This window comes from Chiloscyllium plagiosum, chromosome 1 (genome assembly GCF_004010195.1).
Source record: "Chiloscyllium plagiosum isolate BGI_BamShark_2017 chromosome 1, ASM401019v2, whole genome shotgun sequence".
NCBI classification, from domain to species: domain Eukaryota; kingdom Metazoa; phylum Chordata; class Chondrichthyes; order Orectolobiformes; family Hemiscylliidae; genus Chiloscyllium; species Chiloscyllium plagiosum.
This window is the reverse complement of record NC_057710.1, coordinates 128,860,113-128,887,827: the sequence shown is the minus strand read 5'-3', so window position 1 is coordinate 128,887,827 and position 27,715 is coordinate 128,860,113. Positions and strand designations below refer to the sequence as shown.

General features: G+C 39.8%; 1 protein-coding gene across 1 annotated transcript in view; it reads left to right on the top strand.

The window, feature by feature from the left end:
- Positions 1-27,036, top strand: part of pde5ab (phosphodiesterase 5A, cGMP-specific, b) — a gene marked incomplete at its 5' end in the record, with an annotated part of 77,892 nt that extends 50,856 nt beyond the window's left edge. The window contains 9 exons of the mRNA XM_043700718.1: positions 1,426-1,551; positions 3,625-3,719; positions 6,561-6,648; positions 8,072-8,172; positions 11,877-11,954; positions 14,340-14,403; positions 20,482-20,556; positions 20,721-20,804; positions 24,820-27,036. Coding sequence (XP_043556653.1) covers positions 1,426-1,551; positions 3,625-3,719; positions 6,561-6,648; positions 8,072-8,172; positions 11,877-11,954; positions 14,340-14,403; positions 20,482-20,556; positions 20,721-20,804; positions 24,820-24,933 — 825 coding nt within the window. The remainder of the gene's footprint in view (positions 1-1,425; positions 1,552-3,624; positions 3,720-6,560; positions 6,649-8,071; positions 8,173-11,876; positions 11,955-14,339; positions 14,404-20,481; positions 20,557-20,720; positions 20,805-24,819) is intronic.
- Positions 27,037-27,715: the final 679 nt, after the last annotated feature.

The following is a 27,715-nucleotide window of genomic DNA, read 5'->3' as shown; positions in this document are numbered from 1 at the left end:
CAGGACCTGATCAGCGTATTGAGTACAGGAGTTGGGAGGTTATGTTGCAGCTGTATAGGACATTGATTAGGCTACTATTGGAAATTTTGTGTGCAATTCTGGTCTCCTTGCTATCGGAAAGATATTGTGAAACTTGAAAGTGTTCAGAAACAATTTACAAGGATGTTGACAGGGTTGGAGGATTTGATCTACAGGGAGTGGCTGAACAGGCTGGGGCTGTTTTCCTTGGAGGGGTGACCTTACAGATGTTTTCAAAATCATGAGGGGCATGGATAGGATAAATAGACATAGTCTTTTCCCTGGGATGGGGGAGTCCAGAACTAAAGGGCATAGGTTTAGGGTGAGAGGGGAAAGATATAAAAGAGACCTAAGGGGCAACTTTTTCACACAGAGCGTGGCACGCGTATGGAATGAGCTGCCAGAGGAAATGGTGGAGGCTGGTACAATTGCAACATTTAAAAGGCATTTGGATGGGTGTATGAATAGGAACAGTTTGGAGGGATATGGGCCAGGTGCTGGCAGATGGGACTAGATTGGGTTGGGATATCTGGTCGACGAGTTGGACTGAAGGGTCTGTTTCCATGCTGCACATCTCTATGACTCTATACTAATCAATTTGAAAACAATTGAGTTCTATTTTTATTGAATAAAAAATTATTTGGTAATGCAAGAAATGTTCTATCTCTGGTTAAGAACGTTTGAAGTATATTTCACTTTGCATTTTAAAAAAAAATAAATCTTGAAAGAATCTTTACCATTTTACCAGGCAGCTGTTCATTTGGCTGTGGGTGTAAATGCTCAAAGGAGCTGGCTAGATGTCACAGCCGTCCAGTAATCCGCTCTCCAACAGATTAATAAAATCATTAAGGCACTGCATCCATGCTTTCATTTCTATGAAATGTTATTGCTGATCACCATGTTGTACTCCTGTATTGTGTTCCCTAACACAGAATTAGCACTCTCATATTGGATTGGTAAATAGCTTTGGTTCAACTTATTTGAAAATCTCAAACAGGAATATTTAACAAATTGATCACTTACAGTTAGAGAGCAATTTATATTCATGTCCTCAGTCTAGCAAGCTACTGCCTGGATTGCTCATGGCTGTTTGTCATGCAATGTCATCTTGGTCCTTGGCTCATTAACAAATGTAGCCTTAAAAGCAGCAAGACAATAGACATCATAATCTGGCCTATTCTGCATACTTCCAGTTCATGCTGTCTGTATTCCTGATATTGCCAAAATGGCTGAAAGAGGAATTTAACATTTTTAAAATGTTATATTTTAACAACCTCTCTGCCATAGCAGCTACCTGTAAGCTAAGGAAGTAAAAATGGACAAGGAGGAACGTTTCCAGTGTCAGCCTGAGTGGATCCAAGATGGGTATGGATAATTGCATAACTGATTGATCCCTTTCCATTCCAGGTTCTTTGCCGCTGGATTTTAAGCGTTAAAAAGAATTATCGAAGACATGTAGTATATCACAATTGGAGACATGCATTTAATACCGCTCAATGCATGTTTGCTGTGCTGAAATCTGGAAGGATTCAGGTTTGTCACTGCTCATTTTACTTTTAGATGTTCTTCATTTATGTTGATTATTATTTAGATGCCCCACGTTTCCTACAATAGCTACAATATTGTTAATCTAACAGAGTCTCCTTTAATCCTACTCTTTGTTTCCCGCCTACCATTTGGTGGTCACTTCCAATTTGTAAGGCCTGGATAACTTAATACTAGATTTTCCATAAAATTGTTAAAAACCTGAACTAATACTAATTTAAATAAACATGTTTGATTTGCCTTATTATCTGTATCCATCAAGTAGATGTACTGTACATCTCAGTCAGGGATATAAATTACAGAAACATAGAAAAAAGGAGGCTATTTGGTTATTAAGCTTCTTCCACCATTCAATACGGTCATGATTGATCCTCCAGCTCAGCACCCTGTTCCCATATACTCTCAAAACCCTTTGATCATTTTAGGTCTCAGAACTCCATCAAACAACTTCTTGGAAAGTGTCAATCTTTCAGCCTCAATTGCTTTCAGTGGGGGAGAATTCTACAGGTTCACAATTCTCCAGTTAAAAAAAAGTCTTGGTCTCAGTCCTAAATGGTCTATTCAGTATCCTTAGACTGTGACCCCTGGTTCTGGACTCCCTGGTCATTGGGAACTTGCTTCCTGTCTAACCCAGTTAGAATTTTTAAAGTTTCTGTTAGATCACCCCGATTCTTCTAAACTCCAGTGAACATAGTCATCACCAATCACATCAGTCCTGGCATCCCAGGAAACAGTCTAGTAAACCTTTGTTACACTCCCTCCATAGCTAGAACATTCTTCCTCAGATAAGGACACCAAAACTACATCGAATACTCCAGGTATAATCCCAGCAAAGGCCAGTACAATTCCAGCAAGACTTGCCTGCTACTGTACTCGAACCCTCGCACTGTGAAGGCCACACTCTTTGCCACCTTCACCATCTGCTGCACCTGCATGTTTACTTTCAGTGACTGGTGTACAAGGATACCCAAGTCTTGTTGCACCTTCCTCTTTCCCAATCTATCGCCATTCAAATAATAGTCTGCCTTCCTGTTTTTCTACTGAAGTGGATAACCTTACATTTAACCACATGATACTTCAATTGAAGTGCATTTGCTCATTTACTCAGCTTGTCCAAATCACATGAACAATCTCCTCATCCTCTTCATGGTTCACCCTCCCATCTAGTTTTGTATCATCTGTAAACTTAAAGATATTACACTTAGTTCCTTCATCTAAATCATTCTTATGTAGTATGAATATCTGGGATCCAAACATTGACTCCTGCAATCCCACCTGAGTTACTGTTTGACATTTGGAAAAAACTACTTGTTTACTCCTGCTGTTTGTTTCCTGTCTAGCAACCATAGAGTCATAGAGATATACAGCACGGAAACAGACCCTTTGGTCCAACTCGTCCATGCTGACCAGATATCCTAAATTAACCTAGTCCCATTCGCCAGCACATGGCCCATATCCCTCTAAACCCTTTCTATTCATATATTCATTCAGACTGAAGGGTCTGTTTCCATGCTATACAGGTCTATGATTGTAAATGCTGCAATTGTTCCAGCCTCCACAACTTCCTCTGATAGCTCATTCCATACATGCACCACCCACTGTGTGAAAAAGTTGCTCCTTAGGTCTCTTTTATATCTTTCCTCTCTCACCCTGAACCAATGTCCTCTAGTTCTGGACTCCCCAGAGCCAGGGAAAAGACCTTGCCTATTTATCCTATCCATGCCCCTCATAATTTTATAAACCTCCATAAGGTCACCCCTCAGCTTCCAACGCTCCATACCAAGATCCAATTTCAATACCCTTTCTTCTGACCTCTGCAATTTCTTTTTTTCCTGAAAGGCTTATCTAATTCCATTTTGAAATCCATAATCTACCTCCATTGCATTCCAAGGCAGTGCATTTGAGATCCTAACTCCTGGCGAAATAAAAAAAAACACAATGCTGTAGGCTCTTTTTGTTACCTCACCTTCCACTTGTTCAGATTCTATCTGACCTTGCAAATGTTAAGTACTCTGAGTATTGAAAATTTTATATTTCCATTGTTTTCACGTGTTGGTACAGAACAAGTTAACAGACCTGGAGATTTTAGCTCTTATTATAGCAACCCTGAGCCATGATCTAGACCACAGAGGGGTGAACAATGCTTTCATAAAGAGGTAAGAGACTTTTACATACCTTGGGTATGATATGTTGTTAGATGTTCTTGTTATCATTGTACTGTTATGTCTTGGTACTTGAATGCACTTTCTCTCAGTGGTTTACAAATAGATACATGACCGTGCCATCTGTGTAACTTCTGACAACACGGTAATACGCTAAGACCTTCTGGCCTATTCATCATCTCCAGGTTTAATTAGTTATTGTGCCCTCAGTTGTCTCGACCCTAAGCTCTGCAATTTGTCACCTGAAATCACCCAATCTCTCTACCTCTTCTAAAATGCTCCCATTCTTTTTGATGGATCTTTTGGCTACCTGTGCTGATATCGTTTTGTGTGCTTTACACTTTTTTATATTTATTCATGGGATGTAGGCATCTCAGGCTGGATCAGTACTTATTGCCCAGTCCTCATGAGTATGTCTGGTGAGCTGTTGTCTTGAACCATTATTTGGTCTGTATTTGGTGTAAGTGTACCCACAATGCCATCAGGAGAGAGATCCTGGATTTTGACGCAGCAACGTTAAAGGAACGGTGATATTTTTCCAAGTCAGGATGCTTAATGGCTTGGAGAGGAATTTTCTCCCATTGTGGTGCTCCTATGCATCTACTACCCATGTCCGCTAGAGGCTAATGACCATGGGTTTGAAAGTGCTGTCTTTTAGATGGTTCACAGTGCTGCTATTGAGTGTCACTGGTGGATGCAGTGAAAGTTCGTGGATGTGGTGCCAGTCAAACAGTCTACTTTATTCTGGAAGGTATCAAGCTTTTTGAGTGTTGTAGGAGCAGCACATTCAGGCAAATGAGGAGTATTCTATCAGACTCCTGCCTTGTGCCTTGAAGGTGATGGATGGACAGTCTTTGGGGAGTTTGGAGGTGAGTTATTTGATCAAAAGAATAGTAAAGCACATGGTTTGTCTTGCTTTGTTAGAGACCTTTTTAAAAATGAAAAATCATTGCTCTACATGTTTTATTTTTCGACTGACTTGTTACGTGTTGGACACTATGGTGAACTTTAATGGTCAGTGAACTCCATCCAGTTTGTTGTGACCTCCAAGTAAAAGGTTGAATTACTGTGCAGTTTGCAAGAGATAATGCCAATTGGTCACTGGAAATGAGGATGATATGAGGATGTTGTGAAACTTGAAAAGATTCAGAAAAGATTTAAAAGGATGTTGCCAGAGTTGGAGGGTTTGAGCTATAGGGAGAGGCTGAATAGGCTGGGGCTATTTTCCCTGAAGCATCAGAGGCTGAGGGGTGATCTTATAGAAGTTTATAAAATTTTAGGGTGTTATGGTGAAGGTGAATAGCCAAGGACTTTTCCCCAGGATGGGGAGGTCCAAATCTAGAGTGCATAGATTTAAACTTAGAGGGGAAAGATTTAAAAGACACTTAAAGGGCAACTTTTTCACATAAGGTGATACGTGTATGGAATGGGCTGCCAGAGAAAGTGGTAGAAGCTGGTACAATTACAACATTTAAAAGGCATCTGGTTGGGTATATGTATAGGAAGGGGTTAGAAGGATAAGGGTCAAATGTTGGCAAATAGGACTGGATGAATTTAGGATATCTGGTTGGCATGGACGATTTAGACCAAAGGATCTGTTTCCATGCTGTACTCTAAGAATCTATTTATCAACATTTATCTATTTTATTAATTTGTAGAGCTTGTATTATAGATTGTATGCACAAATATAATGTATGGAGATGTTTACACAAGTAGGAGAGACTATAATCTGAAGGCACAACCTCACAGCGAAGGGATGATCCTTTAGAACTGAGATGAGGAGGAATTTCTTCAGCCAGAGAGTAGTTATTCTGTGGAACTCATCATCACAGAAGGCTATAGAAGCCAAGTCATTGAGTGTATATAAGACAGATAGATAGGTTCTTGATTAGTCAGGGGATCAAGAGTTACAGGGAGAAGGCAGGTGAATGGGTATGAGAAACATTTCAGCTATGATTGAATGGCAGAGTAGACTCTGTCAGCCAAATGGCCTAATTCTGATCCTATGTCTTATGGTCACTTACTGAGTTTACCAAGAAGGTCACTATTCGTATCACACCTCTGTGGAAAACATGTATATCACATCTGGGAATCTGAAAGTTAGGTTTGTATCATACCTTTCATGGCCTTGGAATAAACTAACTATTTTACAACCAATGAAGTATTTCTGAAGTATTAATGTTATATATAAAACACAGTAATTGATTTCCACACAATAAGATCCCAAAAAACTATAATATTAATAAATGGACAATCTGTATTAGCTGTTAATTAAAGATATATATTGTTAGGGCACCTTGTGAACTCTAGTGTCAAGAATGTTCATGTCCACCTCAGAGGACAGACAAGATCTTAGCTTAGCATCTTATGGGAACAGCAGCATCTTCATCAGTTAAGCTATTGCTCATTATTGGACTGAAAATTCAGCTTGGCCTCTGTGTGGTGGAAACTGAACCTACAACTTCCATAATTAAAAGGTACAAATGCTCCACTGAGCTTGGATATTTGCAATGTAAGTGTACATAATGCAATGTTTATCTTGCAGTCTTCTAGATGTCAGTCTATGACAACGATTAATTCAATAGCTCTGACTTCCATCAAGCAGTTTAATTGTTTTCCTTCCACTGCTTAGCGATGCTGTATGTGATAACTAGTGACCAAATTATTCCCTGCTGGCCTACCTACATGATGTGCAGCAGTACGTTTTGCTTCAACTGTGAAACATGTTTACACAAGCAGCCAATTTAACACATACTGCTTGTAGTGATTGCTGTTAGTAAAAAAAAGTGGAAGTATTGATATAAAAGACTTTTCTCTTTGATTACTGTTGTGTAGGAGTGAGCACCCTCTAGCTCAGCTTTACTGTCACTCCATGATGGAACATCATCACTTTGATCAATGTGTCATGATACTCAACTCTCCTGTAAGTGGGCTGACTACTTTTTACTGCTTTATCTTAATTAATAATGTTGATATTCAAAAAGTGCAAGAGCCATAGATTTATTTTAAGAATTTGTCTACAATCTGTTGTTATTGCTATGCTTTTGGTGAGTTTCTGCACTTTCTTTACTTCTTTGGAAGACAGAAAGGCATTCATTTTACAAACCAATTGCCATGTATAGGAAGTTTTTAGCGCTGGATATAAAATAGTCTAAAACAGTTTTAGTCAGTAATAAATTTACTTAACCGGTCTAAGCATTCATTAAAGATGGTGTTATTCTTTACAATGAAAAAATTTGGAAGTATGGAAATTGTGTTAGATTGCATCGTAAACTTGGGTGAGGGAACCTTACCAAACAATATTTTTGCAATTACAGGTGTCAGAATGTTAAAAAAAGAATGCAGAGCAATAAAAAACTTTAGGAGTACAGCTTGTATGATACAACACAGAGAAATAATTTGTTAATGAGCAATGCAATTAACATAATTACTTTGAAATCCTAAAACACTTTAAATCACCATCAATATTATAACTTTACTTGCTCGAGGAGAAAACCTAGAACATGTAAAGACATTTTAATTTTTAAATTAAAGCATAAATACTATTCATGCTCCGATCTTAATTAATACCTGCCACAGATAACAAGATTACCGCAGTCACTTTTATTTTGCGTAATGTTGGCCTCGCGATATACACTTTAGATCTCAGCGAATCTGACAATCCAGATGTGTTTATCAGCCCAGGATAACATTTGAGCACTGTTATGAATGCACCATTCTGATGGTTGTAGATTGACAAAAAATACTTGGTTCCCTGCTGTTCAAAAGTCACAAAATAGTTAACAAATTTTGGGTTCCTATTAATCTACTGATAAATGTGATATTTATGATGTGCCGTTTACATTTCATAAGTAAATGTTATTATCACATGGCTGGTGACAACTGATCATTGATATACAGATAGTCAGGGTCTATTCAGTGTCAAGAGTGTGGTGCTGGAAAAGCACAGCAGGTCAGGCAGCATCTGAGGAGCAGGAGAGTCGACATTTCGAGTAAGAGTCTTTCATCATTCCTGGTGAAGAGTTCTTGCCCAAAATGTCAATTCTCTTACTCCTCAGATGCTGCCTGACCTGCTGTGCTTTTCCAGCACCACACTCTCAACTCTGAACTCCAGCGTCTGCAGTCCTCACTTTCTCCAGGATTTAATCAGTGTCCAAAGTTTAAAACTCATTATTATCATTATTTTTGTTATTAACAATAATTGCTGTGTCAGAGATGTTAACTTGAATCACAACTCCTAACCAAATCAAGCATGAAAAACATTAATAATAATTAAAATCTATATGAATTAATATGTAATCAGTTAACATTTTTTGAATGTGTGCAAATTATGAATTTTCCTTCAGGGAAACCAAATTCTGAGTGGCCTTTCTCTGGATGAGTATAAAATGACACTGAAAATGATTGAACAGGCCATTTTAGCCACAGACCTTGCAATCTACATGAAGTAAGTACTAAAGATAGAGATATGTCAGTTTGAAGTTCAGTCTTGCAATGTTAATGTTTTAAAAATGAAGTGCTGAAATTAAATTGCAAAGCTGAATTGCATGTTGGACTTAACAAAAGAGAAACGGTTCACGTTTTCCATTGACAAATGTAATAACATTCAATACTGCCTGATAATCCACTCAGATTAAGCTGTCAGTTTTCCTCACAATGATAATTTATGCATTATTATTTTAGGTGGTAATAATACCTCTACTTATTAAACTCTGGTTTTCTAAGTATTCTAAAAGAACCACTTGTGTTTACATAGTAGTTTAAGAAACCTCCATGACAGCCTAAAATGCTTCACATCCAGCTAAGTATATTGGAGTGTAATCATTGCTTGTTATTCGATTAAACAGACCAATAATTTTCAGAAAGGAAGGTACCCAAAGAAAAAATGAGATGAACGACCAGTAAATCTCTTATGAACAATGTTTGTTGAGGGTAGATTATGGCCACAATTCCGGAAAATGCCACCTTCAATTTAATGTATATGTCTGACAACATAGCATTCAATCAGTATTGTAGTGGATTGTCAGCATAAATCATGTGCTCAGGTCTTAAATGTAGCAATGAGTTAGATAAACGTTTAAATTTGAAGATATCAAAGTCTATGGGGAGAAAGCGAGAATATTGAGTTGAGATGATGATCATCCATGATCACTTTGAACAGCAAAGCACGCTCGAAGGACATCTCCTAGTTGCAATGCTTTCATGCTTCAGTAGTTTACAAGGCTTTTATCTGGGGTTAAAATAAATGCAAAACAGTTTGAGAAATATTTGGGGGCATAGCTGAAAGCATTTTAAAAATGTTTTTTTTCATGAGATGTGGGTGTTGATAGCTGGGTCAGCATTCATTGTCCACTTCCCCTTCCCTTGATAAGGTGGTGCTGTGCTGCCTTCTTGAACCACTGTGGTCCTTGTTGGGTAAGGACGACTACAATACTGTTAGGAAATGAATTATCAGATTTTCAGCCAACAACAGTGATGGAACAGCCATATGGTTCCAAGTCAGGATGGTGTGTGGCTTGCAGGGAACTTGCAGGTTTGAAAGGGATTGTCAGAGTCTTTGTGAGTTGCTGCAGCACATCTCATGGATGGCAGTGGTGAAGGGAGTTATTATTCAAGATGCTGAATGTGGGGTGAATCAAGCATTCTTAAATGTTGTTAGAATTGCAACTCATCCAGATAAGTGAAGGGTGTCGTCTCATTACTCCCGACTTATGCATTGTGGAGAGTGGGAAGGCTTTAGTGAATCAGAAGGTAACATACTTGCTCAAAATTCCTAGCCTCTGACATGCTTTTCTAACCACAGTGTTGATATGGTTGTTCCTGTTGTTATTCTGGTCAATGGCAACTCCCAGGATATTTATAATGGGTTTTTTAAAGGTGGTAATGCTGTTGGATTTCAAAGGCAGTTGTTCACTTCTCTCTCATGTTAGATGGTCATTGCTTGGCACTTGTGTGGCATAAATCTTACTTACCACTTATCTGCCCATGCCCAAATGTTGTTCAGGTTATGCTGCACATGCACACAGGCTGCTTCAGTATCTGAGGACTCGTGAATGAGACTGAACACTGTGCAATTAAATATCCCACTTTTCATCTGCTGTAAGAGGAAGGTCATTGATGAAGATGGTTTGGCTTAGTATACTACCCTGCAGAATTCGTGCGGTGATATCCTGGGATTAATATGATTAACCTTTGACAACGATAACCATCTTCAATTGTGCTAGGTATAACTCAAATCACTGGGGAGGATTTCCCTCTGATTCCTATTGACAGTTTTGCTAAGGCTCTGTGATGGCATATCCAGTAAATGCTGACTTAATGTCAAAGGCAATCTCTCTCACATCACTTCTAGAGTTCATCTATTCAGTTCATGGTTGGACCAAGGCTGAAATACAGTCAGGAGCTGAGTGGCCCTGGCAGAGCTTAAACTGTGAATAGCTTATTGTTGATAAAGCAATGCTTTTGTCACTATCAGTCGTATGTTCCATCACTTTGTTAATGATCAAGAATTGACTGACAGAGCACCTGGGTAGTTTTTTACATTGTGAGACAGAGCCAGTGTTATAATTGTACATGAACAGCTTTGTCAGGGACATAGCTAGTTCTGGAGTTTCAGCACTGTTGCTGAAATGTTTTCTGACCTGTAGCTTTCACAGTATCTAGTGCTTTCAGTCAATACTTGAAGTCACATGGAGTGAATTGAATTTGCTGAAAATTGGCAACTGTGATGTTGAATTCTGGATTAGAGTGGTGCTAGAAAATCACAGCAGTTCAGGCAGCATCCGAGGAGCAGGAAAATTGATGTTTCGGGCAAAAACCCTTCATCAGGAATAGATGCAGAATGCCATGCCCTGGGGTTGAAGTGTTCCGAGGCAGAAGATGAGGCGTTCTTCCTCCAGGTGTCGGGTGGTGATGGAGCAGTGGTGAAGGAGGCCCAGGACCTCCATGTCCTCGGCAGAGTGAGAGGGGGAGTTGAAATGTTGTGCCACAGTGCGGCATGGTTGATTGGTGCGGGTGTCCCAGAGATGTTTTTTAAAGCACTCTGCTAGGAGGCATCCAGTCTCCCCAATGTAGAGGAGACCACATCGGGAGCATCGGGAGACCGCATCAACTGTGATGTTGAGGACTTCAAGAGGAGGCTGAGATGGAGAGGAACATAAGGACGTGAGTAGGCCAATCAACCCATCATATATGTTCTGTCATACAATTAAATCATGTCTGGTCAACTGTTGATGTTTCCCCTCATGGAAGAGTCTAGTATCAGAGTACATTGTCTTGAACTTAAGATAGGGGTGAAGAAGAATTTGTTCTCTCAGAATGTTAAGGGTCTTTGGAACTACTTGCCTCAGAGGGCTGTAAGGTAAATTTGTTGTGTATAATTGAGGCTGAAATAGATACATATATACTTGATCACTCGGGGAAAGAAGATGTATGGGAAAAACACAGGAATGTGAATGTGAGGAATGACGGATCTGCCATGATCCTATTGTAAGGCAGAGCAGGCTTGAGGGGTCAAGTGGCCTAATCCTGAATCTTTTCCTCAGTTATTTCAATGTCACTTTCCCAGACTATCTCTATATCTTTTGAGATCATTAATCTGCAGAAACCTGTCAGTTGCCTCCTTCAATGCAATCAAATGTAAGGTTTCCAAAGCCAGCTGTGGTAAGAAATTCCTAAGATTCACCACTCTCTAATGAAGAAATTCCTCCTCATCATTGTCCTACTCAGGATAAGGAGTAAGTATTTGCCCCTTGATTTCTGTTTCAGCCAGGGCTTATATTAGAGTAGCTCCCTGGTAAGGGGCCTAACAAAATGGATTAATCTATTAAATTGAAGAAAATTCTAGCTCAACCATAACTTGATATCAAAGTCAGATAGCACTGGTAATCAAATAGCTGATGGTGTTGGTGGAGATGTACATCTGGGTTTAGTATGCATTCTGGCAGAAGCTGAATCCCAACTCTAATAGTATTCCTCAAGATTGAATTATCCTCCTTTTATAGAGCTCATCCAATGGTAACAGTATGCTCCACCAGATTAATGCGTAGATGAACTAAATAATAACATACTCTGATGGATGGTAACATGAGGGGAAGGAAAAGAGTAAGTATTAAAGTTAATCTCATGGTACTAAAATTAACTTTTTTTTAGGAGGAGAGATGAATTTTTTGATCTAGTGAAAACCAATCAATTTGACTGGGAAGTTAGAAGTCACAAAGAACTTTTAATGTAAGTAACTATCTAATGCAGGCATTGTTATTACACACATCATTAAACCTACATGAAATTATTCAACTGTGTCTAACCAATGGAAAATGAAGTTAATAGAAACAATGAAACAAAAAAGGAGAGAAATTGAGAGAATCATGCAATAATCATGTGCTCGCATCAGCAAAGCTAATTTTTAGCATAAGAAAGCTCAGTTTTTGTACATTTGCTAGATGATCTAAAATGGGCGGCACACCATAAAAAAAGAATGAAGCTAAACTAAAGATTTAAATTTGAAATTTTATGGTGAAAAAAATTTCAAAGATAATTACGTAGGAAACATAAAATAAAATCTAAAAATGCTCAAATAAAAATGAGAAACATAAAAAAATGTGCATCATAAACAAAAATTGGAAATTGCTGGAAAAGCTCAGCAGGTCTGGCAGCATCTGTGGAGAGAAATGAGAGTCAATGTTTAGGGTCCAATGACTCTTCCATAGATCTGAAGGTAGCTAGGAAAAAAAGTTGTTTTTTATGCAGCAGATAGGGTGGGGTGGATGTAAGAAGTAAACAATAGGTGGAGAAGAGAGAGAACAGTTGGATAGATAAAGGAGTGGATAATGGTTAGCCTAGGAGAATGAATAGCTGCTAATGGGGAGTATTCGTCACTAACTATGGTTTATGTGGAAAGCCATAGTTGTCAGCAGTCTGTAGTCCAGTCGAGGGGGTTAACCTTTCCTCAGGGCCTCCTGTGAAAGTGAGGTAAGGGCAGCCTATGATATCAATCTTGGACCAGCCAGAGTTAAGATGTTATGCTCGTAAGTAGTAAGGAGCCAATCAAATTTAAATATCATCATTTGAGTGATGTTACAACCCAAACTGCGATGCCCACCAGTTCTTAAGAATCTCTATTGTGCCAGAATATTGTCGATCAATCTTTATACTAGAGTAAACTAATGCTTCACTGATTGTATTGTTGTAAGTCAATTAGGTGCTATTTTTTATTGGGGGAAGTTAAGGAGCTTGGTGAATCTAATCACAGGGTATATGAATCAACAGACTGGAAGCAAAAAATTGCTACTTTGCTGAACTTGGCACAAAGCTGGTGAGTTGAGCTAATGTGGTTCATTTATTTTTGAGATTGAGTCTTGAACTTGGCATTACTTTTGTTTTTTTATAGTCAGACTTTTCATGTATCTTGTACTTATTTATGCCACATTTCTTCTTTCATTTTAATGGTGACTTTGAATTTGCACATCAAAAATAAATTTACATTTATAAAGCATCTTTACAACATCTTCATGATACCCATAGTATTTCATAGCAAATAGGTGGTGTAGTGGACAGTGAAGTAGATTATCTCAGAGTACAATAGGACTTTGATCAGATGGGCCAATGGGCCGAGGAGTGGCAGATGGATTTTGATTTAGATAAATGTAAGGTGTTGCACTTTGGTAAGGCAAGCCAGGGCAAGACTTATACACTTAATGGTAGATCCCTGTGGAGTGTTGCCAAACAAAGAGACCTAGGGATGCAGGTGCATAGTTCCTTGAAAGTGGAGTCGCAGGCAGACCGGGTAGTGAAGAAGGCATTTGGGCACACATGCCTTCTTTGGTCAGAACATTGAGTCTGGAAGTTGGGATGTCATGTTGCAGCTGTCCAGTATATTAGTGAGGTCACTTTTAGTATACTTCATACAATTCTGGTCATTCCTCTGTAGGAAGGATGTTGTTATACTTGAGAGGGTGCAGAAAAGATTGACAAAGATGTTGCTGGGACTGAAGCTTTTGAGCTTTAGCAAGTGGCTGAATAGGCTGGGGCTTTTTCCCAAGCATTGGAGGCTGAGGGATGACCATATAAAGGTTTATAAAATCATGAGGGGCATGGAAAGGGTGAATAGCCAAGATCTTTTCCCCAAGGTGGGGACCATCCAAAATTAGAGGGCATTTAAGATGAAAGGGGAAAGATTTAAAAGGGACCAGAAGGGCAACTTTTTCTCACAGAGGGTGGTGTGTGTGTATGAAATGAGCTGCTAGAGGAAGTGGTAGAGGCATTACAATTACAACAATTAAAAGGCATCTGGATGGGTACTTGAATAGGGAGGACATGGGTTAAATGCTAACAAATGGGACTAGGTTAGATTGGGATGTCTGGTCGGCGCAGATGAGTTGGTCTGAAGGGTCTATTTCCATGCTGTATGATTCTATGACTCTATAAATGAGGAAGCTGTTGCCTGGATCTAGAGATTTGTATTCATTAGGTAAGTAAAATATTTTTGCCAAATATAGCCAAATATAGAGAATTTGCCAAATTCTCATCTAAAATTGTTTTAATAATTACAAATATTGTTGATGAAGATAATGATATTTCACTGAGTTTCAGTCTTAATTTTACTGATGTTGACAGGGCGATGTTGATGACAGCATGTGATGTGTCTGCAATAACCAAACCTTGGCCTGTTCAACAAAAGGTAATTCAAACTGTATCTGTCCATGAAATATATGAAAGCTGCACAATATTAATCTTGCCTTTGAAAATATAGTTGATAAATGTAGTCGACACTTATAATGCAGGCTTTACTTTCAAAATAATCTTAACTAAAAATGCTTTTTTTATACACAAATAATACAACGTTCGGCTTCAGTTCGGTGTGATTAAAACAAGAGAACTCAGAAGTTGCCACTGACTTTCTTTTATTCATTAGTGGGATGGGAACACCATTGGCAAGACCAATATCTCCCATTAGTGATTGCTCTTGAGAGGGTGACAGTCAGCCACTTTCTTCAATTGCTGTGGCTCAATTTGTGTGAGCGCACCCGGAGTGATGTGAGGGAGGTAGCTCCAGGATTTTGATCCGGTGACAGTGAGGAATAGCAATGCAGATCCAAGTCAGCGTGTTGCAAAATTCAGAGGGAAATGAAGCTTTTTGTTAGTTTTGTGTAACATTTGAAACTCCTGATGCCAACTGGCTAGGCACCAGACACTGTTGTGCCTGCACACACCAGGCCTACATTACAGCCACCAGCAGGTATACAGAGACAGGTGACTGTCTGTGTGGAGTTTGCACATTCTCCCTGTGTCTGCATGGATTTCCTCTGAGTGCTCCTGTTTCCTCCCACAGTCCAAAGATGTGCAGGTTAGATGGCTTGGCCAAACTATATTTCCCATAGTGCCAGGAACGTGTAGGTTAGGTGAATTATCCATGAGAAATGCAAGGTGACGGGGATTGAGTTGGGGGGGAGGGGTGCGTGGTGGAAGAGATGGTGGACGAAGGTGCGTCTGGATGGGGTGGACTTATTGAGCCGAATAGCTTGCTTCCACACTGTAGGGATTCTTTAAAAAAAGTGATGCAAGAATGGATTCTGTTTTGGTTTTGATCCAGTTTTACACTGCAATCTTAAGAATGTAATGGAATGTCAATTGTCAGGTTCAAAACAATTTTGTTTCTTCTTCCTAATCGGCAAAATTCAGTTCAACCCACCTTAACAGAACAACTATATGTTCATATTATCTCTGAAATAAACAAAGCAGTTAATAACCTGCCATTTTGGTCCAGAGCACTAAATCTGATGATGAGAGTGAAATAATTTATTCTCCACAATCCAAGCACTGAGTTGATTCACAAAGGTATATAAAGTTCCCTAAAGCTAGTGATTGAACAAGTTGGAAAGGCAGTTTACAGCAAGTTTCAATACAGCTGGCCCAGCTCACTTGACAGACAAATGGGACTCTTGAATAGTCATAGGTACATGATAGAGTTTTCTTTTCAAAATTATTCTTTCAAATATTTTCTTTTTTAAGTTGACTATTTTGATGTCATTAAACTATGATAATTTTGAGGCAGCATTGAGACATCCTCTTTATCAGAGCCAGCTTCAAGAGTCCAGATTTGTTTCGTAAATAGCTTTCTTACCACCATTATTCATTTTTAAACTTGATTCCAATGCTCTCTCATTTCTTTCAATGGTTGACCATTTACCTTTTGTTTATCTTTAAAAGATTGGAGAATTAATTATCTAATCCAACCAGACAGGACATCAGTGTCCATGGTGTCACCGACTAATCTAGGTATGTGCAGGAGGTGCTCCCCTAATGTTGTGACACCAGTAGATAAGAATCTCCTTGGAACTGAATTATGTGAAGTGTCAGATATCATATCCTCCTCAACCCTGGCTAAAGGTTCAGGAGGGAGAGCCCACTGAGGGGAACAGCAGCTGCACTGCACCCAACAAACAGCCAGTTGGTTGCTAATGCACACAAAATGGGACCTCTGTCCATCAGTGACCTTAAGCGCTTTGAACATGTGGAACTGCACAATTTCAGGATGGTTGGAGTCTCACTTGGTGTTCAACTGGCTGAATGTGGCAAGTGAGTATTGGGAGAAAGGCTTGAGAGGGAATGGGACAGAGGCAACCTGAATGACTGAGACAGGTACCCACCAGTGGGCTTCCTTGATGAGCCACTTGGCGTGGGCCTCTCCTGGTATATAATGCCAGAGAGGTTGATCACCAGGAACTAACACTGAGCACTTTGTTAGACTTGTGATAACTTAGATTAGATTACTGACAGTGTGGAAACAGGCCCTTCGGCCCAACAAGTCCACACTGACCCTCCGAAGAGCAACCCACCCAGATCCATTCCCCTACATTTACCCCTTCACTTAACACTATGGCCAATTCACCTAACTTGCACATTTTTGGAATGTGGGAGGAAACCGGAGCACCCGGAGGAAGCCCACGCAGACATGGGGAGAACGTGCAAACTCTACACAGACGGTTGCCTGAGACGGGAATTGAACTGTGAGGCAGCCGTGCTATCCACTAGCTTCACTTGCAGTGGCAAGTTCAGTTTATATGTTCCCATGCAGAATGAGACCCTCAATTAGGCATCATTTACCCATTTAAGGTTCTTTTTAGTCCACTAGTAGGTAAGCCACTCAATCCACCTCCAGTGTTGGTATAATTATGTCATCTGATATAGTTAATGAGCCCTCCCACTTCAAAATGCAAAAGCAAGGGAACTTCAAATCCAGCCCCATATTGTTGTCTGCCTGACTATTTACATGTGCTGAATATAGTGTAATTGTATTTACATGGGTGTATAAACTAAACTTGTCCATGCAAGTGAAGTTAACTTATTGAAAGTCTAACAGTGTGTTTATTGTCAATTTCTGCTGATCAGCCTCTCTGGCACTGCCTGGCAGATAATGAAGCAAAGTCAGAATGAGTCTCATCACACTGTAATTGTTGTGCTAGCCCAGTAACAAAGGAGCCTTTATTTCATTTATTTGTCCCTTCACATTAATGTGAATACTGTGAAATCCATAGTAACACAGTATCAATTTCATACTGTTTCCCAGTGGGTGCCTACAAATCTAATAATTCTGTGGGTGTTTCTGTGAATTGACATTGATCACAGTAATCATCACACAAAAGTCATTGTAAAGCAGGTTTTATCAACATTCAACAAAGTTTGAATGTTTTTTTGAAAGCTCATAAAAAAACAAAATTAGCTGGACTCCTCTGGCATAATTTGTAAGGGTCAGCAGCTGACGATAGCAATGGAAAGACATAAACTTCGACCTAGATTTTAAAACAGAAATTGTTTATGGGATAAGACTAGCTGGGTCAGCATTTATTGCACTTCACTACTTGCCTGGAGGGCAGTTAAGAGTTTGCCACTTTGCTGTGAGTCTGGAGTTGCATGTGGCCTACACCGAGTGAGGATGGCACTTTTCCACCCTTGATGGACATGAGTGACTATGGGTTTTTAAGACAAATCGATGTTTACCATTAGGGAACCTCTTAATTCCAAATGTTGTCATTTGCTGCAGTGGAATTCAAACCCATCTTCACAGAACAGTAGTTTGGGGTTGTGGATGACTAGTCTAGTATTAGCACCATGGCATAGGCTCCCTTTGCATTTGATCTGAAACATGAAGATACTAATTTCTGCTATTAGTAAATATATAAATACTTTTCAATTTAATACCAGATCAGACCCCACCAGGGCCCATCTTTTGGGCATTAACAGTCTACAGTTGGTTCCAGTTGCTCCATGGCTAAGGTAGATAATATAACAGCCAAATCTCTTGCTCTGATCTAAATAAGTTATCATCAACCTTCTCCTTTTTCTTTCTATCTATCACTTATCAGAGACCAAATATCATTCCATGATTGTGGCTGGGCAGGTAAACCCAGTGGTCCTTATTCTGGTAAACCTCATGGTCCTTAGTCTGGTAAATCCAGTGGTCATTAGTCTGGTAAACCCAGTGGTCATTGGTCTGGTAAACCCAATGGTCCCTGGTCTGGTAAACCTAGTGGCCCTTGGTCTGGCAAACCCCGTGGTCCCTGGTTTGGTAAACCCAGTGGTCCTTAGTTTGGTAAGTGGGAGCTGTCCAAAAGCAGCCCAAGGCAATTCACTCTCTAATTTTTTTCAGTTCCCAGATTTTGTTCAAAACCCTTGGAGCGTAGGTTTTCCAAAGAGTCACTTTGCTGCACCACATTGTACAATAGCAAGCACTTGGCTACTGCAACATAAAAGTAAATTTGTATCTCATATTACTTTAGCCATGACATTCAAATAAAATTGATAGTTATAGGTGCAAATGACTGCAGATGCTGGAATCTGAACTGAAAACAAAAAAAAATGTTAGAGATCAGTGGGTCAGGCAGCATCCATGGACAGTGGAGTGCCACAAGGATCAGTGCTGGGACTACTACTTATCGTCGTTTATAGAAATGATTTGGATGTGAACATACATTCAAATAAAATTGATAGTTATAGGTGCAAATGACTGCAGATGCTGGAATCTGAACTGAAAACAAAAAAAAATGTTAGAGATCAGTGGGTCAGGCAGCATCCATGGAGAGAGCAAGCTAACATTTTGAATCTAGATGACTGTTTATCAGAGCTGAAGTGAAATGTGGAGGGGGCAGCATTTATGCAAGAGTGGGGCTGGGAGTTGTAGTGCTGGGGGAGAAATGATAGTGCGAGGAGAACTAGCCATTTGGATACAGAACTAGCTTGTAAGAATACAGATGGTTGTTTTTCACACTGGAGGCCTGTGAACAGTGCAGTGCCACAAGGATCAGTGCTGGGACTACTACTTATCGTCGTTTATACAAATGATTTGGATGTGAACATAGAAGGTATAGTTAGTAAATTTGCAGATGACACCAAAATTGGAGGTGTAGTGGACAGCAAAGAAGGTTACCTCAAACTACAACAGGATCTGGACCAGATGGGCCAATGGACTGAGGAGTGACAGATGGAGTTTAATTTAGATAAATGTGAGGTGCTGCATTTTGGAAAGGCAAATCATAGCAGGACTCATACACTTAATGATAAGGTCCTGGGGAGCTGAACAAAGAGACCTTCGAGTGCAGGTTTCTAGTTCCTTGAAAGTAGAGTCGCAGGTGGATAGGATAGTGAGGAAAGCATTTGGTATGCTTTCCTTTGTGGGTAGGAGTATTGAGTATAGGAGTTTGGGAGGTCATGTGGTGGCTGTACAGGACATTGGTTAGGCCACTTTTAGAATATTGTGTGCAATTCTGGTCTCCTTTCTATCGGAAGGATGTTATGAAACTTAGAAAAGTTCAGAAAAGATTTACAAGGATGTTGCCAGGGTTGGAGTGTTTGAGCTATAGGTAAAGGCTAAATAGGCTGGGGCTGTTTTCCCTGGAGCGTCGGAGACTGAGGGGTGACCTTACAGAGGTTTATAAGATCATGAGGGGCATGGATAAGGTAAATAGAGAAAATCTTTTCCCTGCGATGGGGAAGTCCCGAATGAGAGCTCGTAGGTTTAGGATGCGAGGGGAAAGATCTAAAAGGAACCTAAGGGCAACCTTTTCACATAGAGGGTGGTGCATGTATGGAATGAGCTGCCAGAAAAAGTGATGGAAACTGGTACAATTGCAGCATTTAAAAGGCATCTGGATGGGTATATGAATAGGAAGGATTGAGAGGGATATGGGCCAAGTGCTAGCAAATGGTGCTGTACAGAGGAACCTCAATTATCTGACATTCGATGAACCAAATTTCGGATTATGCAAACAAGATTGCAAGGTCACAATCCTTGGCTAACTATGTTACCTGGCATTTGATTAACTGAACAAAATACTCCCCGCCTGTGTCCTTCGGATAATCAAGGGGTTCCTCTGTACGTCTCTATGATTCTATTAAGTGATCGGAATGTGAGAATGGCAGTACAGTGATGTGTCTAACTGGATTTTTTACAGAATGGGAGTTAGACACACCATTGTTCTGCCATTGTCACATTCTGATAATTTAATCTGAACCATCGACATGCTTTCTCCCGCAGCACTCCAACGCCCTCGATCTCCCACTCTTGTATAGATGCTGTCAACTCCGCACTTTACTTCAGCTCTAATGAAGAGTCACCTAGACTTGAAACGTTAGTTTACTTTCTCTGCATGGATGCTGCCTGACCTGCAGTGATCTTTAGCATTTTTTATTTTTGAAACTAATCTTTAGGTTTGGTTAATTTTAATAGATAGCATATTAATCCTGCAACTTCATTTTTCAGACAGCCGAACTTGTGGCAACAGAATTTTTCGAACAAGGTGACAAGGAGAGGGAGGAATTAAATATTGAACCCATTGTATGTATCAGATTTTATTTGATTTGTGCTTAAACAAAATACAGATGTACTTTATTAATGTAACTGCCGTTTAATTTGAAAATGTAAATGTGTTTTTCTGATTGATGTATGCTACTTCCATATGTATGATAAATCTGCATTTATTTTTAAAATTTCATTTGAAGGATTTAATGAACAGAGAGAAATGTGATCAGATCCCAAGCATGCAGGTTGGATTCATTGATGCAATCTGTCTGAAGTTATATGAGGTAACTGCTTTTAGTATTTAATAACCATTCCAGCTTTCAAAATAAAACATTTACCTCCATTTGCAATGGTTGGATCCTTGCAATGTGGGGATGTACTAATTTGGGATGTGGGGGTGAGAGAGCACAGTAGAGGGCTGGGGCGGCCCTCAACATGGGGCTGGTGATTTTACCCAAATGTTTTTACAAATAGGATGACTGTTGAGAGGGGATAGAGTATGGAATGATGAAATATTTCCTGGTCTTTTGCCATATTTCAGTGGAACAGTAACAAGACCACAGTGAATTGTCATAAATTGCTTGTTGCAGCACTGCGCTGGTGACTCTAGCCAAGTTACTGCAGAATATCAGGAAGGCAATCTTCTTCCAAATAGTAAAATATGAAAATGTGCTCCTAGAACTGCTTACAATTGATTTTTTTTTAATGAGCTCTCTTCAGAGCCAAATTAGTTCTAAGATTTTGCATTTAGAGTCATAGAGACGTACAGAATGGAAACAGACCCTTCAGTCCAACTCGTCCATTCTGACCAGATATCCCAACCCAATCTAGTCCCACCTGCCAGCATCCGGCCCATATCCCTCCAAACCCTTCCTATTCATATACCCATCCAGATGCTTTTTAAACGTTGCAATTGTACTAGACTCCACCACTTCCTCTGGCAGCCCATTCTATACACGCACCATCTTTTGCATGAGAAAGTTGTCGCGTAGGTTTCTTTATACCTTTCCTCTCTCACCCTAAACTTATGCCCTTTAGTTCTGGACTCTTCCGCCCCAGTGAAGAGACTTTGTCTATTTATCCTATCCATGCCCCTCAGGATTTTATAAACCTCTATAAGGTCACCCCTCAGCCTCTGACGCTCCAGGGAAAACAGCCCTAGCCTATTCAACCTCCCTTATACCTCAAATACTCCAACTCTGCCCACAGCTTTGTAAATCTTTTCTGAACCCTTTCAAGTTTCACAACATCTTTGTGTTCAGAAGGAGACCTTTGTCCACAGAAGTTTGAAATTGAACTCTTCAAGCAAACCTAAGAACAATGTAGTAACTGTAACAAGGTCAGCCTGGCAGGCCTCATAGACTGAGTTCCTTATTGCACACCTTTTCCAATACACCGACCCCTGGAAGTGTTGGTCACAGATACCAAGTCATCATTTACCAGCAGGAAATTTAGCATTTCTAAAGTTGAATGGTATTGGGCATATAAGGACAGCTCCACACAATCTGTCATCCAACGGTCTGGCAGAAAGTGAGGTCTAAACTTTGAAGGCAGGTTTAAAGAAATAGCCTACAGCTTCACTACATACCAAACTGTCCCGGTTCCTATTTGATTTTAGGACTACCCCTCATGCAACTAATGGGATAGCTCCAACTAATGGGGAGAAGACTCTGTACCAGGTTAAATCTGATCTTACCAGACCAGGATGGGGTGGGGGATTTGTGAAACAGTATCAGGAATGCCAGTGCCGATCCAAGACTCCACCCGGTGAGACAGAGTTTAATACAGGAGGCAAAGTCTGTGATAGGAACAACAGAAATGGCCCCATATGGGTAAGAGGCATGGTCCACATGCGGTCAGAATCTGTGATGTGTAATGTTTGGATAGCTGCAACAGTCCTGAACTAGTCCATGTAGACTATATGAAAGCTGCAAACTCGCAAAAATGGGAAAATGTGCCCGGCTCCTCGACCACCTCACTGACAGTTTCCGGAGCAAATGGGTTCCGTCAAGTGTTGAAGAGACCTCGGAATCTAGGAATGAATGCGGTGGATCTTGCCACGTCGACTCCTTTGCTGCTGGAAGCAGAGGATGAATTTCTCCCTCGACTTCTCTGGCCACAAGAGGTGAGCTCCAATGCATTACATGCTATGCATATCCAATGCTGAGTCGGAGGAACCCATCCTGGTGTTAAAACACCCCAGAAGGCGCTGGAAGAGAAGGACTGGCCCAGTCGTCAGACTCAGAGGAGCAGTAATGTAGTGACTGTAATAAGGTCAACCAGATGGGCATTATAGAATATGAGTTCCCTGATTGGGCTTGTTAGTCTGGTCCTATCAGGGAGCCCTGGCTGACAGATATAAACAAAGGTGTCAGACATCCTGCTTACTCTGACAGCTGGCTCTGAGGGAGCTGGACTAGTGTCAAGGACTTTCCATGTGTAAATAAAGTGGTGATGGGCTACTGGCCTCTGTGGAGTTAGTTCAAATAAAATAAGGTCATATGTTTCGGTGTAGGAGTATGCCAAGGTCCAGATTCACTGGGAGGATCAGTGAACTGGCAGCAGTCCAGAAAGCCAGGAGCAATTTGTCTTGGTCATTTCTGAGAGATGCAACCATGGCATACGTTCATCCCTCGATGAGCTTTTGTCAAGGCTCCTAACCCTCTAAGGGGATGAGATGCCACCTCTAAAAGCTGTTGGCCACTGTGACACCTGAGAAGTTTTCCATCCCACAAGTGACCACTGCTGAAATTGCAGCAGACTGGAAAAGCTACTTTCAGAATAAGGGAAGTGGGGCCAGGATTTCTGGGGCTGGTCACGCAGACCCTGGCAATCTGTGTTTGGTGATCTTCTGCAAGATCTGGAGGTGTCAGTGTTGGACTTAGAGGGCAAAGTTAAAAATCACAGAACACCAGATTTTGAAATTTTAAAAAAATGCCAAGCCCAGGATAGCATCCCTCCAGTGGGGTCCAAATCTATTCCTTCTTTGGTCACTCCACTAAGGATCCCTTTAACGACTGTTCTGGTTTCTTGGTTGTTTCATTGGACTCACTGCTGACATCTTGCTAGAACTCCCAGAATCTCATTGATCTAATGAATTCCTCGGTGTCTGCTGAAAGACCAATGGGATCCATTTTGGTGGTGGGGCAGACATTGAGCCCTTGGCTGAGAACTCCAATCTCTTCCGGTTGAAGGATATGGTCCAATATGTTGACAATCAATTTCTCCACTGTGACAACTGTTGGACTATTACCTGGTGTTGTGTGAGTTTTAACTTTCTCTATGATCACACAGTGTCTGATTAGGGCAATCCTTCTCCAACCTGAATCTACTGGTCTGTTTCCTAATGTGACAGAGGGCCACTCAACATCACAAACACGTCAATGGCAGCAGAAAGTGGCAGTTAAACAGCCTTTTAACAATGAAACAATGATGTGACCACTGTTGTAGTATAGAAAAATGTGGCAGACAATTTGTGCACTACCATGTGCCACAAACAGGAGTGAGGTGTGAATCAAATGAAACCATTTCATGGTATTAAATGAGAAATGAATGTTGGATGGAGCAACTCATTTCTCCTCTTCAAATAAGGCTATCCATCTGAAAGTGACGATAGACCTTGGTGTAAATTTCAAATTGGAAGCATAGTGCCGCTGACAGTATAGCATTCGGGTGTTAATAAGGATCAAAAGCTTATGTCTTAGAAAGGGTTGGACCCTGTGATCAGTAATTGTGATTGAAGACTGGTGCCACTGTTGAGCCAGGGCAGATAATTAAATTTAAAAAATAGATGTGCCCACATGACCATCAGTAGTGTTTTCTTAGACAGATACTCAACAACTGTGACAATGAGGGATTAGAAGATTTGATTGCAATTTCTTTTAATTCCTCATTGTCCCTCAGGAATGATTGTAATCATAATGATATTGATCGAATGATTGTAGTCAAATACGTGTAGACACGTATTTATTACTCTCTCATTTCCAATATTCAGTGGTCATTTTTCTATAACATTTCAGTCCAAACACTATGTTTATGTGGTGGATCAAATCTGGATGTTCAACAGTTGGTCTGATGGGTTGACTCTTCCCAGACCTGTACTGGGGGGTTTGGAGGTGGGGTTGCCAGGGAAACAGTGGAAACCCATTGTTACAGGGATCAATGTAGGGAATCCTGCAGGAAAATTCAGAAAATATACTTAAATTATTGTCCAAAGTCATCTTCAATGTTAATTGAAGCTCATGTACGTTGCCAATATGTGACATTTATATGACCTTTTTTTTTGTCTGGCCCTTCTAGGCTCTGGCAGAGATATCTGAAGCTTGTCTTCCATTGCTTGAAGGCTGTAGGAATAATCGAAAGAACTGGGAAATGCTAGCCACTCAAAAACTGGTGAATGGAGAAAAGAAATGATGACTTTGGTATTCATCCTGTAGCCTACTGAGAACACAGGACTCATCTTTTGGGATGAATTTAGAGCTGACAAGCTGGTTTATTTTCTCTGCCAATTGTGTATAGAATGCAGTAAACACTTTTAGTAACTCACTGAAATAAGAACCATTAGCTCGTAACTGGTTGGGCTGTTTTCCAAATCCACTTTGACAAGCTGTTATTTTCAATTTAATTGTTATCACTTTCATAGATCATAGGCCAGCCAACAAAGCTGGCTGAATGTATTGGCCGTTTGTTAATGCCAGTCAGAGAAGGAAGGGGACAGCCAAGTCCTGCAATGTAAAGGATCCAGGGGTTTCACAGCCCCTTGAAATTTTGAAGTTTTAACTTAGCAGACAGGCTCTTAATACTTATTTTAAAATGTGTAGGTCAAGTGTAAATGAATTGGTCAATTATTATTCAAAAATATACCTTACAACCTGACACATTATTGTTCAATTTTTAAAAATAATTTCCTAGCTAGATTTGGCTGCTATAAATTTTGTGTCTAGCTTTGAGAGAATGAAAGAAATACCTGTAATCTTGCTTGGGGATGTGATTTGTCCCATGAATAAGTGCAGCATTCCTTTTCTTAGCCAATTCATGTGCTGGGAGAGTTGTATGGCTTCCAATCAATGAATTTATATATTATTTAATTTCACTGAAAATGAGATTTATCTCTTGGTCTTGCACACAAAGAAATTGTAGCAGTTGAATCTTGTAAAGGCGAGTCTATTATATTTTACAACATTGTTGGGATAGTTTTATAAGGGGTAGCATGTTTTACATTCCAAAGTGCACATATTTCTGTGTATTGATGAAAGGGATACAAGGCACAGCAACACACCATCAACAAGTTATTTTTCTGATATTTGTACATGGTGGCATTACAGAAATGCTTTTGCACAGTTTTTGAATGTTGTAATTAATTATAAATGGTTAATTTCTGGCAGTAATAATTATTGTGTGCATTCATTAATCCCATGTTCCAGGTGTTGTTGCTCCTGTCAATTGTGGCTTCCAATCGCAACTATAAGATTGGTGATTTTACCCAAATGTTTTTATAAATAGAATGACCCTAATAATCACCTACTTCGGTGCTACATTGTCATAGAGACCATTATCCTTTATATCTTCAGTGCACAGTTTCAAAATTAACTCATCTACATTTTAGCAATTTTCATTTTATGGCAATACATATCATAAAAATTAGTTCTGTTTATCAATGGTCAATTTATAACAGCCTGTTCCTCTCAAGGCATCTAACATTATCATATGGTCACAGTACTCACGATCCATAATGCATACCATCAACTTTCCTGATTGGTGTTGCTCTCCTGGGCCGGGAAGGTGGTGAGATATTGCCAAATTTCAAAATCCAAGCGAGGGATGAAAGGCACTAATTAAAATAGTTATGCAGAGTACACTTTCATTTAAAAAATGAAGAGAACAATACCAGAATGTAGGTAATGACATGATTGTTCCAAACAACAACTCTGTGAATGCTGTTTAGGTGATGGCTCACAATGTTACACCATTATGAAAAATTCTCATGATTATTGATCTGGAGGATACTGTAGTGAAGATGCAGTTAGACCAGAGTTGTTCCAGTATTGAGCTTAGACGTATAAGGACTGAGTTCACAGCTATATTTAATACATAAATTACCCATAAATTTAAAATATAAATTTCAACAAAGGTCAGGAAATAGCAAAAAAAACGAAGAAATTGCAAATGCTGAAAATCAGAAACAAAAACAGAAATTACTGGAAAGTCTCAGCAAGTCTGGCAGCATCTGTGGACAGAAATTAGATTAAGATTTCAGGTCCAGTGACCCTTCCTCAGAACTGGGTTTTCAGATTTTGTTCAGGGATTGGCAGCACTAGACAAGTTCTCCTGGTGTTATCAAATATGTATGGGTGAATAAGAAATATAGATTTTATTAATGATGACAACCTCAGAAATTATACTGAGAAATTCAGGGAAAGCAAGTCAACTTGATTGACATGATAGTTCTTTTAACTGACACACTTTTCAGTTTCTACATATGGAGCAGGAGAAGCTATTAAAGTTTTTTTTATCATGTTTCAGTTATTAATTAAACTGTTTCTTCACTTTTCGGGTCCTTTGCCAGCTTCTCAAATCATTGCCATAGGACAACTCTTTCTAAAATCATTACTGACAGGCAGGGAACTCTGGTGTTGGTACTGTTTGGAGGGGGAGATTGGCTAGGAACTTTGTAACGTCTCATGAATGCATCTCCAGCTGAGTCAGCATTTATTTTCAAACATTGTGATCAAATGGTTGCAGTTTTAAAGCTGTAGCAAAGAAATGAGTTGCTCTGATAGAGACACAAAAAATTTAATTTTCGTAAAATGGTACCTCAGGTTGTAAAATATGATTTCTACAGTACCAGGGCACTACAATGATATCAGTACCTGACAGACTTTTCCGTAAAACCATCAGTAAATCAATGCTGAGTCCTTAGTTTATAAATTCATTAGAATATTGTTTAATTACACTGGATTGCTTCTAATTATTGTGAGTATTATCAATTTATGTTTTTAGAATTATAGTGCATTGCATTATACATCTGGCTTACAATGGCAGGTTGAAAGTGTCATCAGTTAGTTAGTTACAACGTGACAATGGGTCTATAACATGAAATTGTTCCAAATGCCGTATTGGATTGGCATTCTCGATCAGGCTCCAGGAATGACTGATATGGAAATGGAAATGTACTATTTATTAACTATAACTCTCC